The 15425-nt window shown below is 43.3% G+C and overlaps 1 protein-coding gene across 1 annotated transcript in view; it reads left to right on the top strand.

The window, feature by feature from the left end:
* LOC118361125 (solute carrier family 12 member 5-like) overlaps positions 1–15425 on the top strand; it is a 130898-nt gene that overhangs the window by 70961 nt on the left and 44512 nt on the right. The window contains exons 2-4 of the mRNA XM_052517164.1: positions 8130–8233; positions 8463–8606; positions 10700–10846. Coding sequence (XP_052373124.1) covers positions 8130–8233; positions 8463–8606; positions 10700–10846 — 395 coding nt within the window. The remainder of the gene's footprint in view (positions 1–8129; positions 8234–8462; positions 8607–10699; positions 10847–15425) is intronic.

The raw sequence follows: 15425 nt of genomic DNA, 5'->3' as shown, positions 1-15425 counted from the left end.
AGAGGTAAAATATATAGTGAAAACTATAGTGGTCCTAAAACGGAACCTTGAGGAACACCGAAATTTACAGTTGATTTGTCAGAGGACAAACAATTCACAGAGACAAACTGATATGTTTCCGACAGATAAGATCTAAACCAGGCCAGAACATGTCCGTGTAGACCAATTTGGGTTTCCAATCTCTCCAAAAGAATGTGGTGATCGATGGTATCAAATGTAGCACTAAGGTCTAGGAACACGAGGACAGATGCAGAGCCTCGGTCCGATGCCATTAAAATGTAATTTACCACCTTCACAAGTGCCGTCTCAGTGCTATGATGGGGTCTAAAACCAGACTGAAGCATTTCGTATACATTGTTTGTCTTCAGGAAGGCAGTGAGTTGCTGCGCAACAGCCTTCTCTAAAATTTTTGAGAAGAATGGAAGATTCGATATAGGCCGATAGTTTTTTATATTTTCTGGGTCAAGGTTTGGCTTTTTCAAGAGAGGCTTTATTACTGCCACTTTTAGTGAGTTTGGTACACATCCAGTGGATAGAGAGCCGTTTATTATGTTCAACATAGGAGGGCCAAGCACAGGAAGCAGCTCTTTCAGTAGTTTAGTTGGAATAGGGTCCAGTATGCAGCTTGAAGGTTTAGAGGCCATGATTATTTTCATCATTGTGTCAAGAGATATAGTACTAAAACACTTGAGCGTCTCTCTTGATCCTAGGTCCTGGCAGAGTTGTGCAGACTCAGGACAACTGAGGTTTGGAGAAATACGCAGGTTTAAAGAGGAGTCCGTAATTTGCTTTCTAATAATCATAATCTTTTCCTCAAAGAAGTTCATGAATTTATCACTGCTAAAGTGAAAGTCATCCTCTCTTGGGGAATGCTGCTTTTTAATTAGCTTTGCGACAGTATCAAAAAGGAATTTCGGATTGTTCTTATTTTCCTCAATTAAGTTAGAAAAATAGGATGATCGAGCAGCAGTAAGGGCTCTTCGGTACTGCACGGTACCGTCTTTCCAAGCTAGTCGGAAGACTTCCAGTTTGGTGTGGCGCCATTTCCGTTCCAATTTTCTGGAAGCTTGCTTCAGAGCTCGGGTATTTTCTGTGTACCAGGGAGTTAGTTTCTTATGGGAAATGTTTTTAGTTTTTAGGGGTGCAACTGCATCTAGGGTATTGCGCAAGGTTAAATTGAGATCCTCAGTTAGATGGTTAACTGATTTTTGTCCTCTGGCGTCCTTGGGTAGGCAGAGTGTGTCTGGAAGGGCATCAAGGAATCTTTGTGTTGCCTGTGAATTTATAGCACGACTTTTGATGGTCCTTGGTTGGGGTCTGAGCAGATTATTTGTTGCAATTGCAAACGTAATAAAATGGTGGTCCGATAGTCCAAGATTATGAGGAAAAACATTAAGATCCACAACATTTATTCCATGGGACAAAACTAGGTCCAGCGTATGACTGTGACAGTGAGTGGGTACAGAGACATGTTGGACAAAACCCACTGAGTCGATGATGGCTCCGAAAGCCTTTTGGAGTGGGTCTGTGGACTTTTCCATGTGAATATTAAAGTCACCAAAGATTAGAATATTATCTGCTATGACTACAAGGTCCGATTGGAATTCAGGGAACTCAGCGAGAAACGCTGTATATGGCCCAGGAGGCCTGTAAACAGTAGCTATAAAAAGTGATTGAGTAGGCTGCATAGATTTCATGACTAGAAGCTCAAAAGACGAAAACGTCATTTTTGTTTTTGTAAATTGAAATTTGCTATCGTAAATGTTAGCAACACCTCCGCCTTTGCGGGATGCACGGGGGATATGGTCACTAATGTAGCCAGGAGGTGAGGCCTCATTTAACACAGTAAATTCATCAGGCTTAAGCCATGTTTCAGTCAGGCCAATCACATCAAGATTATGATCAGTGATTAGTTCATTGACTAGAATTGCCTTTGAAGTAAGGGATCTAACATTAAGTAGCCCTATTTTGAGATGTGAGGTATCATGATCTCTTTCAGTAATGACAGGAATGGAGGTGGTCTTTATCCTAGTGAGATTGCTAAGGCGAACACCGCCATGTTTAGTTTTGCCCAACCTAGGTCGAGGCACAGACACGGTCTCAATGGTGATAGCTGAGCTGACTACACTGACTGTGTAGTGGCAGACTCCACTATGCTGGCAGGCTGGCTAACAGCCTGCTGCCTGGCCTGCACCCTATTTCATTGTGGAGCTAGAGGAGTTAGAGCCCTGTCTATGTTGGCAGATAAGATGAGAGCACCCCTCCAGCTAGGATGGAGTCCGTCACTCCTCAGCAGGTCAGGCTTGGTCCTGTTTGTGGGTGAGTCCCAGAAAGAGGGCCAATTATCTACAAATTCTATCTTTTGGGAGGGGCAGAAAACAGTTTTCAACCAGCGATTGAGTTGTGAGACTCTGCTGTAGAGCTCATCACTCCCCCTAACTGGGAGGGGGCCAGAGACAATTACTCGATGCCGACACATCTTTCTAGCTGATATGCACGCAGAAGCTATGTTGCGCTTGGTGATCTCTGACTGTTTCATCCGAACATCGTTGGTGCCGACGTGGATAACAATATCTCTATACTCTCTACACTCGCCAGTTTTAGCTTTAGCCAGCACCATCTTCAGATTAGCCTTAACGTCGGTAGCCCTGCCCCCTGGTAAACAGTGTATGATCGCTGGATGATTCGTTTTAAGTCTAATACTGCGGGTAATGGAGTCGCCAATGACTAGAGTTTTCAATTTGTCAGAGCTAATGGTGGGAAGCTTCGGCGTCTCAGACCCCGTAACGGGAGGAGTAGAGACCAGAGAAGACTCGGCCTCTGACTCCGACTCGCTTAATGGGGAAAACCGGTTGAAAGTTTCTGTCGGCTGAATGAGCGACACCGGTTGAGCTTTCCTACAGCATTTCCTTCCAGAAACCGTGAGAAAGTTGTCCGGCTGCGGGGACTGTGCCAGGGGATTTATACTACTATCTGTACTTACTGGTGGCACAGACGCTGTTTCATCCTTTCCTACACTGAAATTACCCTTGCCTAACGATTGCGTCTGAAGCTGGGCTTGTAGCACAGCTATCCTCGCCGTAAGGCGAGAACATCGACTACAATTAGAAGGCATCATGTTAATGTTACTACTTAGCTTCGGCTGTTGGAGGTCCTGACGAATCGTGTCCAGATAAAGCGTCCGGAGTGAAAAAGTTGAGGAAAAAATAAATAAATATATGAACGGTAATTAAAAAGTGAAAACCGTAAAGTTGTCAGGTAGCAAAATAGGTTGGCAACAAAACACACAGCAACTCGAAAACAAGCCTGTAAATTGTGACCAGAAATTACGTCTGGAGATGATGACTGTACCCAGGCACCCTCATTTGTTGACTTCTGTGATCGAAAAAGCCTTGGTTTCATGCATGTCAACATCAGAAGCCTCCTCCCTAAGTTTGTTTTACTCACTGCTTTAGCACACTCTGCTAACCCTGATGTCCTTGCCGTGTCTGAATCCTGGCTCAGGAAGGCCACCAAAAATTCTGAGATTTCCATACCCAACTATAACATTTTCCGTCAAGATAGAACTGCCAAAGGGGGAGGAGTTGCAGTCTACTGCAGAGATAGCCTGCAAAGTAATGTCATACTTTCCAGGTCCATACCCAAACAGTTCGAACTACTAATTTTAAAAATTACTCTCTCCAGAAATAAGTCTCTCACTGTTGCCGCCTGCTACCGACCCCCCTCAGCTCCCAGCTGTGCCCTGGACACCATTTGTGAATTGATCGGTCCCCATCTAGCTTCAGAGTTTGTTCTGTTAGGTGACCTAAACTGGGATATGCTTAACACCCCGGCAGTCCTACAATCTAAGCTAGATGCCCTCAATCTCACACAAATCATCAAGGAACCCACCAGGTACAACCCTAAATCTGTAAACAAGGGCACCCTAATAGACATCATCCTGACCAACTGGCCCTCCAAATACACCTCCGCTGTCTTCAACCAGGATCTCAGCGATCACTGCCTCATTGCCTGTATCCGCTACGGAGCCGCAGTCAAACGACCACCCCTCATCACTGTCAAATGCTCCCTAAAACACTTCTGTGAGCAGGCCTTTCTCGTCGACCTGGCCCGGGTATCCTGGAAGGACATTGACCTCATCCCGTCAGTTGAGGATGCCTGGTCATTCTTTAAAAGTAACTTCCTCACCATTTTAGATAAGCATGCTCCGTTCAAAAAGTGCAGAACCAAGAACAGATATAGCCCTTGGTTCACTCCAGACCTGACTGCCCTCGACCAGCACAAAAACATCCTGTGGTGGACTGCAATAGCTTCGAAAAGTCCCCGCGATACGCAACTGTTCAGGGAAGTCAGGAACCAATACACGCAGTCAGTCAGGAAAGCTAAGTCCATCTTCTTCAGGCAGAAATTTGCATCCTGTAGCTCCAACTCCAAAACGTTCTGGGACACTGCGAAGTCCATGGAGAACAAGAGCACCTCCTCCCAGCTGCCCACTGCACTGAGGCTAGGTAACACGGTCACCACCGATAAATCCATGATTATCGAAAACTTCAACAAGCATTTCTCAACGGCTGGCCATGCCTTCCGCCTGGCTACTCCAACCTCGGCCAACAGCTCCGCCCCCTCGCAGCTACTCGCCCAAGCCTCTCCAGGTTCTCCTTTACCCAAATCCAGATAACAGATGTTCTGAAAGAGCTGCAAAACCTGGACCTGTATAAATCAGCTGGGCTTGACAATCTGGAACCTCTATTTCTGAAACTATCCACCGCCATTGTCGCAACCCCTATTACCAGCCTGTTCAACCTCTCTTTCATATCGTCTGAGATGCCCAAGGATTGGAAAGCTGCCGTAGTCATCCCCCTCTTCAAAGGGGGAGACACCCTGGACCCAAACTGTTACAGACCTATATCCATCCTGCCCTGCCTATCTAAGGTCTTCGAAAGCCAAGTCAACAAACAGGTCACTGACCATCTCGAATCCCACCGTAACTTCTCCGCTGTGCAATCTGGTTTCCGAGCCGGTCACGGGTGCACCTCAGCCACGCTCAAGGTACTAAACGATATCATAACCGCCATCGATAAAAGACAGCACTGTGCAGCCATCTTCATCGACCTTGCCATGGCTTTCGACTCTGTCAATCACCATATTCTTATCGGCAGACTCAGTAGTCTCGGTTTTTCTGATGACTGCCGTGCCTGGTTCACCAACTACTTTGCAGAGTTCAGTGTGTCAAATCGAAGGGCATGCTGTCCGGTCCTCTGGCAGTCTCTGTGGGGGTGCCACAGGGTTCAATTCTCGGGCCGACTCTTTCTCTGTATATATCAATGATGTTGCCCTTGCTGCGGGCGATTCCCTGATCCACCTCTACGCAGACGACACCATTCTATATACTTCTGGCCCTTCCTTGGAGACTGTACTATCTAACCTCCAGACGAGCTTCAATGCCATACAACACTCCTTCCGTTTCCTCCAACTGCGCTTAAACGCTAGTAAAACCAAATGCATGCTTTTCAACCGTTCGCTGCCTGCACCAGCACGCCCGACTAGCATCACCACCCTGGATGGTTCCGACCTAGAATATGTGGACATCTATAAGTACCTAGATGTCTGGCTAGACTGTAAAATCTCCTTCCAGACTCATATCAAACATCTCCAATCTAAAATCAAGAGTCGGCTTTCTATATGGCAACAAAGCCTCCTTTCACTCACACCGCCAAACTTACCCTAGTAAAACTGACTATCCTACCGATCCTCGACTTCGGCAATGTCATCTATAAAATAGCTTCCAATACTCTACTCAGCAAACTGGATGCAGTTTATCACAGTGCCATCCGTTTTGTCACTAAAGCACCTTATTCCACCCACCACTGCGACCTGTATGCTCTAGTCGGCTGGCCCTCGCTACTAACATCAAGGCGGTGGCCCGTTCCTGTAGGTTCATGCTCTACAACATCCGCAGAGTACGACCCTGCCTCACACAGGAAGCGGCGCAGGTCCTAATCCAGGCACTTGTCATCTCCCGTCTGGATTACTGCAACTCGCTGTTGGCTGGGCTCCCTGCCTGTGCCATTAAACCCCTACAACTCATCCAGAACGCCGCAGCCCGTCTGGTGTTCAACCTTCCCAAGTTCTCTCACGTCACCCCGCTCCTCCGCTCTCTCCACTGGCTTCCAGTTGAAGCTCGCATCCGCTACAAGACCATGGTGCTTGCCTACGGAGCTGTGAGGGGAACGGCACCTCAGTACCTCCAGGCTCTGATCAGGCCCTACACCCAAACAAGGGCACTGCGTTCATCCACCTCTGGCCTGCTCGCCTCCCTACCACTGAGGAAGTACAGTTCCCGCTCAGCCCAGTCAAAACTGTTCGCTGCTCTGGCCCCCCAATGGTGGAACAAACTCCCTCACGACGCCAGGACAGCGGAGTCAATCACCACCTTCCGGAGACACCTGAAACCCCACCTCTTTAAGGAATACCTAGGATAGGATAAGTAATCCTTCCCCCCCTAAAATATTTAGATGCACTATTGTAAAGTGGCTGTTCCACTGGATGTCATAAGGTGAATGCACCAATTTGTAAGTCGCTCTGGATAAGAGCGTCTGCTAAATGACTTAAATGTAATGTAATGTACATATTCGTCGCCAGACCCACTGGCTCCAGGTCATCTACAAGTCCATGCTAGGTAAAGCTCCGCCTTATCTCAGTTCACTAGTCACGATGGCAACACCCACCCGTAGCACGCACTTCAGCAGGTGTATCTCACTGATCATCCCTAAAGCCAACACCTCATTTGGCCGCCTTTCGTTCCAGTTCTCTGCTGCCTGTGACTGGAACGAATTGCAAAAATCACTGAAGTTGGAGACTTTTATCTCCCTCACCAACTTCAAACATCTGCTATCTGAGCAGCTAACCGATCGCTGCGGCTGTACATAGTCTTTCGGTTACCTACCTCATCCCCATACTGTTTTTATTTATTTACTTTTCTTCTCTTTTGCACACCGATATCTCTACCTGTACATGACCATCTGATCATTTTTCACTCCAGTGTTAATCTGCAAAATTGTAATTATTCACCTACCTCCTCATGCCTTTTGCATACAATGTATATAGACTCTCTCTTTTTTTCTACTGTGTTATTGACTTGTTAATTGTTTACTCCATGTGTAACTCTGGGTTGTCTGTTCACACTGCTATGCTTTATCTTGGTCAGGTCGCAGTTGCAAATGAGAACTTGTTCTCAACTAGCCTACCTGGTTAAATAAAGGTGAAATAAAAAAATAAAAAAATAAATATGTTTACCAAGATAATGAATACACACAATTTAGAATATCTGGTTCCATTTGTCATTGCCAGCACGGACCCTCCCCACACAAAGCCTGTATCGGTCCATCGAAACAGAGCGTTTCCTGGCTCTAGCAACTATGAGTGCTAACGTAATTAAATACTGAACAATGAATAATTTCTCCAAGCTAATATGATTTATTTACAAACAACTGTAACGGTTTTCCTCCTCTTCCTCTGAAGAGGAGAGGCGAGAAGGATCGGAGGACCAATATGCGGCGTAGTAAGTGTCCATGGTTCTTTTTAAGAAATACTCAACATGAACACAACTGATTAAAAAAACAATAAATGTGAAAAGAACAAAAACCAAAACAGTACCGTGTGGAAACAATCACCCACAAACAAACAGTGAAACCTAGGCTACCTAAGTATGATTCTCAATCAGAGACAACTAATGACACCTGCCTCTGATTGAGAACCATACTAGGCCGAAACATTGAAATCTTAAAATCATAGAAAAACAAACATAGACTCCACCCCAACTCACACCCTGACCATGACAAAACAAAGGAAATAAAGGTCAGAACGTGACAACAACACATTCATACTCATCGAAATCCAATAATTTCTCTCCTCCTGTTAAAACAAACTGGGTCTCTCATTTAAAAGTAAATGAGAAAGTACATGTTCAGTGTGGCTAATGTCTGTGTTTTGCAAACGTTTATATTCATAGAAAGAAAAAATCTAAAACCCCTCACCCCCATTTTAATCAACATCTCTCCTTTAATGATTATATTTTGTATAATGTGTGTTTCTCTGTTAACTGTTGGTGTACTGTCTATTTGTTGCAGGTGATGGGAACCCCAAGGAGAGCAGTCCCTTCATCAACAGCAGCAGTGCCAGCGACGTGGAGAAGAGCCAGCAGTACAATGGCAAGAATATGGCCCTGTTTGAGGTCTGTAACACAGGGCTCCCTAACTTGCTTCCCTATAATTACACAATAATTAAATACCGTCATTACTTTGTTTCCTTCGTTTGAAACGACCACCTACAGTATATACGACGCCTTGCTTGCTCAGGCACCAGATGGTTTGAATTCTTTGAAATAAGTAGTGGTTTCTCAGTTGTCAATACATCTTAGAGGGCTGATATGATGTCTGTCCACCTATCCCTGTGTACTGCAGGAGGAGATGGACAACAGTCCCATGGTGTCGTCCATACTCAGCAGTCTGGCCAACTACTCCAACCTGCCTCAGGGCAGCAAAGAGCACGAGGAGGCCGAGAACGAGGAGGGGGAGGCTCCGTCCAAAAAAAAACCTGCTGTCAAGGTACTTCATCTAATCTAAACTAAAGTCTGGTCCCGAAACATAAACATTAGCTGGAGTTTGAATTGATCTGATGCGGCAGAGTATGGCCCTTCCAGGTCACCATTGTCCACCTGACAAGGTGGAGGATTAAGCTGATTAAGAACGGAAAGGAGGATTACTGATGACGCTGTCAGCCATGTTTAGGCCTGGACAGGACGTGATTGATGGCTTTGTATGCTGCCCTTTTCCTTCCCTGATGTTACACATCAGTTTGGTAATTTATAGGACCTGAGCAGGGCCACATTAGCCCTGTTAGCCCTGTTATGTGCAGTGGAGCATAATCCTGATACATGAAGCTACTCTCTAGGCCTGTCTTGTTACACTGGTCTGAGTCAGGTTACTGTGTATCATTCACTTCCACTCCTTTTCTTGTTATCCACATCCTAATTTGACAGCTCCTTCCAGCCAAGAGGCCACAAGAGGCTGGTATTATGAGAGAATATTATTAGGATGTGGTATTATGAAATAACACATATGTAATCATGTAGTAACCAATAAGTGTTATATTATGTTTTATTTTATATTTGAGATTCTTTAAAGTCGACACCTCTGGCACAGATGACAGCTTGTACACTCTTGGCATTCTCTCAACCAGCTTCATGAGGTAGTCTCCTGGAATGCATTCCAATTGACAGGTGTGCCTTGTCAAAAGTTAATTTGCGGAATTTATTTCCTTCTTAATATGTATGAGCCAATCAGTTGTGTTGTGAGCATGTAGGGGTGGTATAGAGAAGAAAGCCATATTTGGTAAAAGACCAAGTCCATATTATGTCAAGAACAGCTCAAATAAGCAAAGAGAAACAACAGTCTGTCATTACTTTAAGACATGAAGGTAAGTCAATACGGAAATTTTCAAGAACTTTGAAAGTTTCTTCAATTGCAGTCGCTAAAACCATCAAGCGCTATGATGAAACTGGCTCTCATGCGGACTGCCACTCCTCAGTAAAATGCACATGACAGCCCGCATTGAGTTTTCCAAATGGCACCCAAAGGACTCTCAGACCTTAAGAAACAAGATTCTCTGGTCTGATGAAAACAAGATTGAACTCTTTGGCCTGAATGCCAAGCATCACGTCTGGAGGAAACCTGGCATCATCCCTACGGGGAAACATGTTGGTGGCAGCATCATGCTGTAGGGATGTTTTTCAGCAGAAGGGACTGGGAGACTAGTCAGGATCACGGGAAAGATGAACGGAGCAAAGTACAGAGAGATCCTTGATGAAAACCTGCTCCAGAGTGCTCAGGACCTCAGACTGGGGCAAAGGTTCACCTTCCAACAGGAAAATGACCCTGAGCACACAGCCAAGACAATGCAAGAGTGGCTTCGGGACAAGTCTCAGAATGCCCTTGAGTGGCCCAGCCAGAGCCCGGACTTGAACCCAATCAAACATCTCTGGAGAGACCTGAAAATAGCTGTGCAGCATTGCTCCCCATCCAACCTGACAGAGCTTGAGAGGATCTTCAGAGAAGAATGGTGAAGTGAAGTCCTATGGGAGATCCAATCCCATATAACTCAATAGCTGAAAGCCATGTCTGATCAATTGAATAGTTTGAGAACTACATTTTCTCCTTTATACATATCTAGACAGACAGGCCCACATTAAGAAAATAATTAGATGGTCCTTCTCCCTAGTAACAGGACAATTGCTAGTCATTAGCTAAATGATCGCCAGCCCAAAATAATGAGGAAAAGGAGGAGAAAGTGTTTTCTTTCTGCTGCCATTCAAATAGGTTAACGAGGGAGGAGATGTCCCCATTTTGACTGAAAAAAGAGCTTGTCATTCTCTCTTCATATTATTACTGTCTTTTTGTGATGGGCTAGAGGAGGGCTTGTGAGTTTCTTATGAGTCTGTACTGTATTTGAGTATGATGAGGGCAGTGTGAATCAGTACTGTATCCACTCAACTCAGATGCCTGAGCCGGTCACTAGAGGAATTAGTTTTTTTCCACTAATGGTGTGGGGTACATTACTGTACTTTTATCAAGTTTGTACTGCCATGCCACAGTTAAACATTTTCATATTTAATCATTATTGATTTGTGTTTGTTCTCCAGGCACCATCGCTGGGCACTCTGATGGGGGTGTACCTGCCCTGCATCCAGAATATCTTTGGTGTGATCCTGTTCCTGCGGATGACCTGGATGGTGGGCATAGGAGGGGTCTTTGGCTCCTTCATCATCGTCTTCATGTGCTGCTCCACGGTGAGTCACAGCTCTGGACCATATTCTTTTCACTCACTCTCTCTCTCCTGTTCTCTTCCTTTTTCTTCCCCTTAAACTTTCTCTCTCTTTATATCACCCTCCGTGTTTCCCTCTTTTTCTCTTTCTCCCTTCCATCCACTTTGTCTCTCCCCTCCCCTCTATCCTCTCTCCATCATTGTTAGAATGGGCACTCTGCCAGCCAGAGCAGAAAGAGAGGCACGTTTGCAGCACTGATAAGGATATACTCAATGCCACTTCCATTTGAATTATGTTTGATGTCCCAAAGCTCTCCCAGTTGAGTAAATCCTAGTTTAATCCTGTTTTGACCTGAGGTAGCCCTGAAAGCTTTACAGAATACATTTCCCTTAACTGACTTATGTAAATATCTATTTTTTTTTTAAAGTGTTGTATACCCAAGTATATTTTCAGATTCCATCACATTCCGGTTCATAGTCATTTCATAATGTTCTACTGAAAATAAGGATTTAAGCCATAAGAACTGTAACTTAAATTTCATAATGCATTTAGAATGCATTTATCCAAACGGTGTTCCTTTTGGTTTGCGCACCAAGAGACTGAAAGCTATAGCCTTAGTTCTCAAGGCTAGTACTCAGTACTATCTTCCCCATGAGTCAATCCCCAAACACTAGGTGACTGCCCTTACCCACGCCTGTCACTGATCCAGTGACAAATGAAGGCTTGCTAGCGCTCTGAGCTGCTATCAGCTCAATGACTGCCGATTAGCATGTCAGCAGCAGCACTGACCCTGAAGGCAGATATAGCCCATCCCGAACTGATCAAAGACAACATCAAACCCCAACAACTCAGCAGTGAGCTCAGGACTATAAATAACTGCTACTTGGGGCAATACATAAAGGTGGTGACCAGTTGGACCTCTGTTCCAGTCCCACCCCAGGGATAGCAGAGGGCTGTGTGTTACATTACTAATAGACTAGAAGACCCTGAGCAGCAAAGCCTGCTCTTTGTGGAGATCCATCAGATGTGTTAGATAGAAAAGACAGCAGGATGGGAGAAGTGCCTGAGCTATCTTATTATAAGAGATGTGTGTGCTTCCCAACCCAACACTGATTTGCCACTTCATATACGTATTTCATGTCTTGTTATGCTTTGTACATGGTGATCAGTTCACATCACACATATAATTTATCCTCACTTGATAATGGGTAACCTGATCTCAGTTCTGTGCCAAAGAGCATGACTTAAATAGCAGAATAGACCAAAATGTCATACACTCTAAATTGTTGTTACCCAAAATTACAACCAACAAATTGCAGCATTACCACAAAAAATGGAAGAGGCAAATGGAAGGGAAAAAAAATAAGGAACATGTCTGTCATCCCTGCATCCCCTAGACCAAAAATTGAATTTGTGATAAATAAAAATATTTACCAGTTTAATTTAAGGACCAAAGAATTGACAGAGGTGCTCTAAATTGGAAAATAGTTGGGAAGAGATGTACCGATTCCATGGCACATGGTTTATGAATTGACACACAAAACGACACCAGATTCAAAATTATTATACAAAATTCTTGTTTATCTTTAATTTACAATCTGTAGAATCTATGAGAATAGAAAGGTTCAGTACTTTTGTGAATCATCACAGCACAGTTGAAAAATATATGGCAAATAAAAATCCAAAATGGATAGTGTTAAGCAATAGATGGGAGTGGTTGAATGGAGCTGAAGGGTGAGACTAATAACAACAAGATAACAAATGTAAAACAAACTGGGACTGAAAAATGTGTATAGGATCAGAACTTTTGTGAAATAGCACAGTTACAAAGAGAAATCAACTGGATGGACATCAGAAATAGAGAAAGGCCAGGACTAACAACAAACAAAATACAATTATTTTAAAATAGATTGTGTCTGTAAAATATGTATAGTATGTATAAACTGAAGGTAGAGTGTTATTGTTATTTAGTTTACTCAAATTGGGGGAGGAGTGATAGGGTTTGTGGGGAATAATAAAGGTATATTCTAAAAACAGTGTGCATGTGTATATATGTATGTGTATGTATGTGTATATACAGTTAAAGTCGGAAGTTTACATACACCTTAGCCAATTACATTTCAACTCAGTTTTTCACAATTCCTGACATTTAATCCTAGTAAATATTCCCTGTTTTAGGCCAGTTAGGATCACCACTTTATTTTAAGAATGTGAAATGTCAGAATACCAGTAGGGAGAATGATTTATATCAGCTTGTATTTTTTCACCACATTTAAATTGTTAACCCATTTGCGACCAAGCTTTAACTTCCTGACTGATGTCTTGAGATATTGCTTCAATATATCCATATAATATTCCTTCCTCATGATGCAATCTATTTTGTGAAGTGCACCAGTCCCTCCTGCAGCAAAGTACCCCCACAACATCATGCTATCACCCCCATGCTTCACGGTTGGGATGGTGTTCTTTGGCTTGCAAGCCTCCCCCTTCTTCCTCCAAACATAACAATGGTCATTATGGCCAAACAGTTCTATCTTTGTTTCATCAGACCAGAGGACATTTCTACAAATGTACAATCTTTGTCCCCATGTGCAGTTGCAAACTGCTTTTTTCATGGCAGTTTTGGAGCAGTGGTTTCTTCCATGCTGAGCGGCCTTTCAGGTTATGTCGATATAGGACTCGTTTTACTGTGGATAAAGATACTTTTGTACCTGTTTCCTCCAGCATCTTCACGAGGTCTTTTGCTGCTGTTCTGGGATTGATTTGCACTTTTCGCACCATCTTGTGCGGTATGACGGCTGCGTGGTCCCATTGTGTTTATACTTCCCAAGGATGAACCAGACTTGAGGAGGTTTTTTTCAGAGGTCTTGGCTGATTTCTTTTGATTTTCCCATGATTTCAAGCAAAGAGGCACTGAGTTTGATGGTAGGCCTTGAAATACATCCACAGGTACACCTCCAATTGACTCAAATGATGTCTGTTAGCCGATAAGAAACTTCTAAAGCCATGACATCATTTTCTGGAATTTAAACTTCTGACCCACTAGAATTGTGATACAGTGAGTTATAAGTGAAATAATCTGTCTGTAATAATTGTTTGAAAAATTACTTGTGTCATGCACAAAGTAGATGTCCTAACTTACTTCCCAAAACTATAGTTCGTTAACAAGAAATTTGTAGAGTGGTTGTAAAACAAGTTTTAATTACTCCAACCTAAGTGTATGTAAACTTCCGACTTCAACTGTAGGAAGATAGATAGATATATTTACCCCCAAAATATATGGGGGATTGGAAATGATGCAGACAATTACATTGATGAAAGCTACAATCTATTTGCAAAATTAAAGCTGAACCACCCCACCCCCCAAAAATCAAAAACAAAACGAATATTGTTGTCTAAAGTGCTGTGAAAGACATAAAAGTTGGGGGTAATGTGGTTACTAAAACGGCTGTATCAACAGATTAGTAGAATATATTTTTGTTCTCATTTCAGATATAGTGGTCCTTCTGTGGCTCAGTTGGTAGAGCATGGCGCTTGTAACGCCAGGGTAGTGGGTTTGATTCCCGGGACCACCCATACGTAGAATGTATGCACACATGACTGTAAGTCGCTTTGGATAAAAGCGTCAGCTAAATGGCATATATTATTATATTATTATATTAGATATGAATAGCAGAGAAGTAGAGGAATATTTCATATACTCTTAAGTCGTTGGGAAAGTGGTCAAAATAGCTGATTTGTGTCAAAAGTTACGTTGCTAGAGTGAATAGAATAGAATGCTGGGAGTCACAAAGTCACAATGAGCCCTGTACAATGTTGAGGAAATCCCATGAAAGATTGACAAAAAGTTGAATAGTTTAAAAATAAATTATATCAAAGCAACTTAATCCAGACCGGTCTGCACAGAGTTTCTAGCTTAAACGGTGGAAGAGGAGTAGCGTTCGAAATAATAATAAGAAGTGTGATGTAGATTTAAAGTGGGACGTTTGCTGTTGCAAGTCCCATTAATTAGGGCCTTATCTGTGGTCCTCAGGTAGCATTACCACCTGATTAGGAGTCACTTAGCAGTGCCACGCCGCCACGCCACCACGCCTTTTGGATAATGATGTGCAGTTATCAAACGATTCATTCTTTTTGAACTACTCTTTGTACTGACTCGAGAGTCATGATTTGTTTTTCTGAGTGATTTGTTCATTTGAGTCGTTCGTTTGACCTGCTGGCCGCACACGCGGCCGTAAATTCATGTATACAACTAATAATTGATCCCATGGTGCAAGAATGTACACAATTAATTGATTATTGAATGTTATGGACACAGCTTTGTAGAACAAAAACATATATAGCCTCTTCTCAACAAACTTGAACTTGAGGACGAATTGTTTCGGGTGCTACAAACGATATTGTGCGTATCACCCTCATGGCAAGAAATGCATTCCGCCAAATGTCATTCGCAATCTAGTCTGGTTGCGGCCACAACTAGATCTTGTTTAAAAGAGATCAATACATAATCGTATTTGTATGCCGAGCAATCAACAGATGTACATTGTTTAAGCACACTTTTACAAGTCTCATACACAAATCCAGTAAGCACACTATGGTTAAC

Source organism: Oncorhynchus keta, unplaced genomic scaffold (assembly GCF_023373465.1).
Source record: "Oncorhynchus keta strain PuntledgeMale-10-30-2019 unplaced genomic scaffold, Oket_V2 Un_scaffold_584_pilon_pilon, whole genome shotgun sequence".
Taxonomy (NCBI): Eukaryota; Metazoa; Chordata; class Actinopteri; order Salmoniformes; family Salmonidae; genus Oncorhynchus; species Oncorhynchus keta.
The sequence above is the reverse complement of the archived record's forward strand: the minus strand, read 5'-3'. Positions and strand labels throughout refer to the sequence as shown.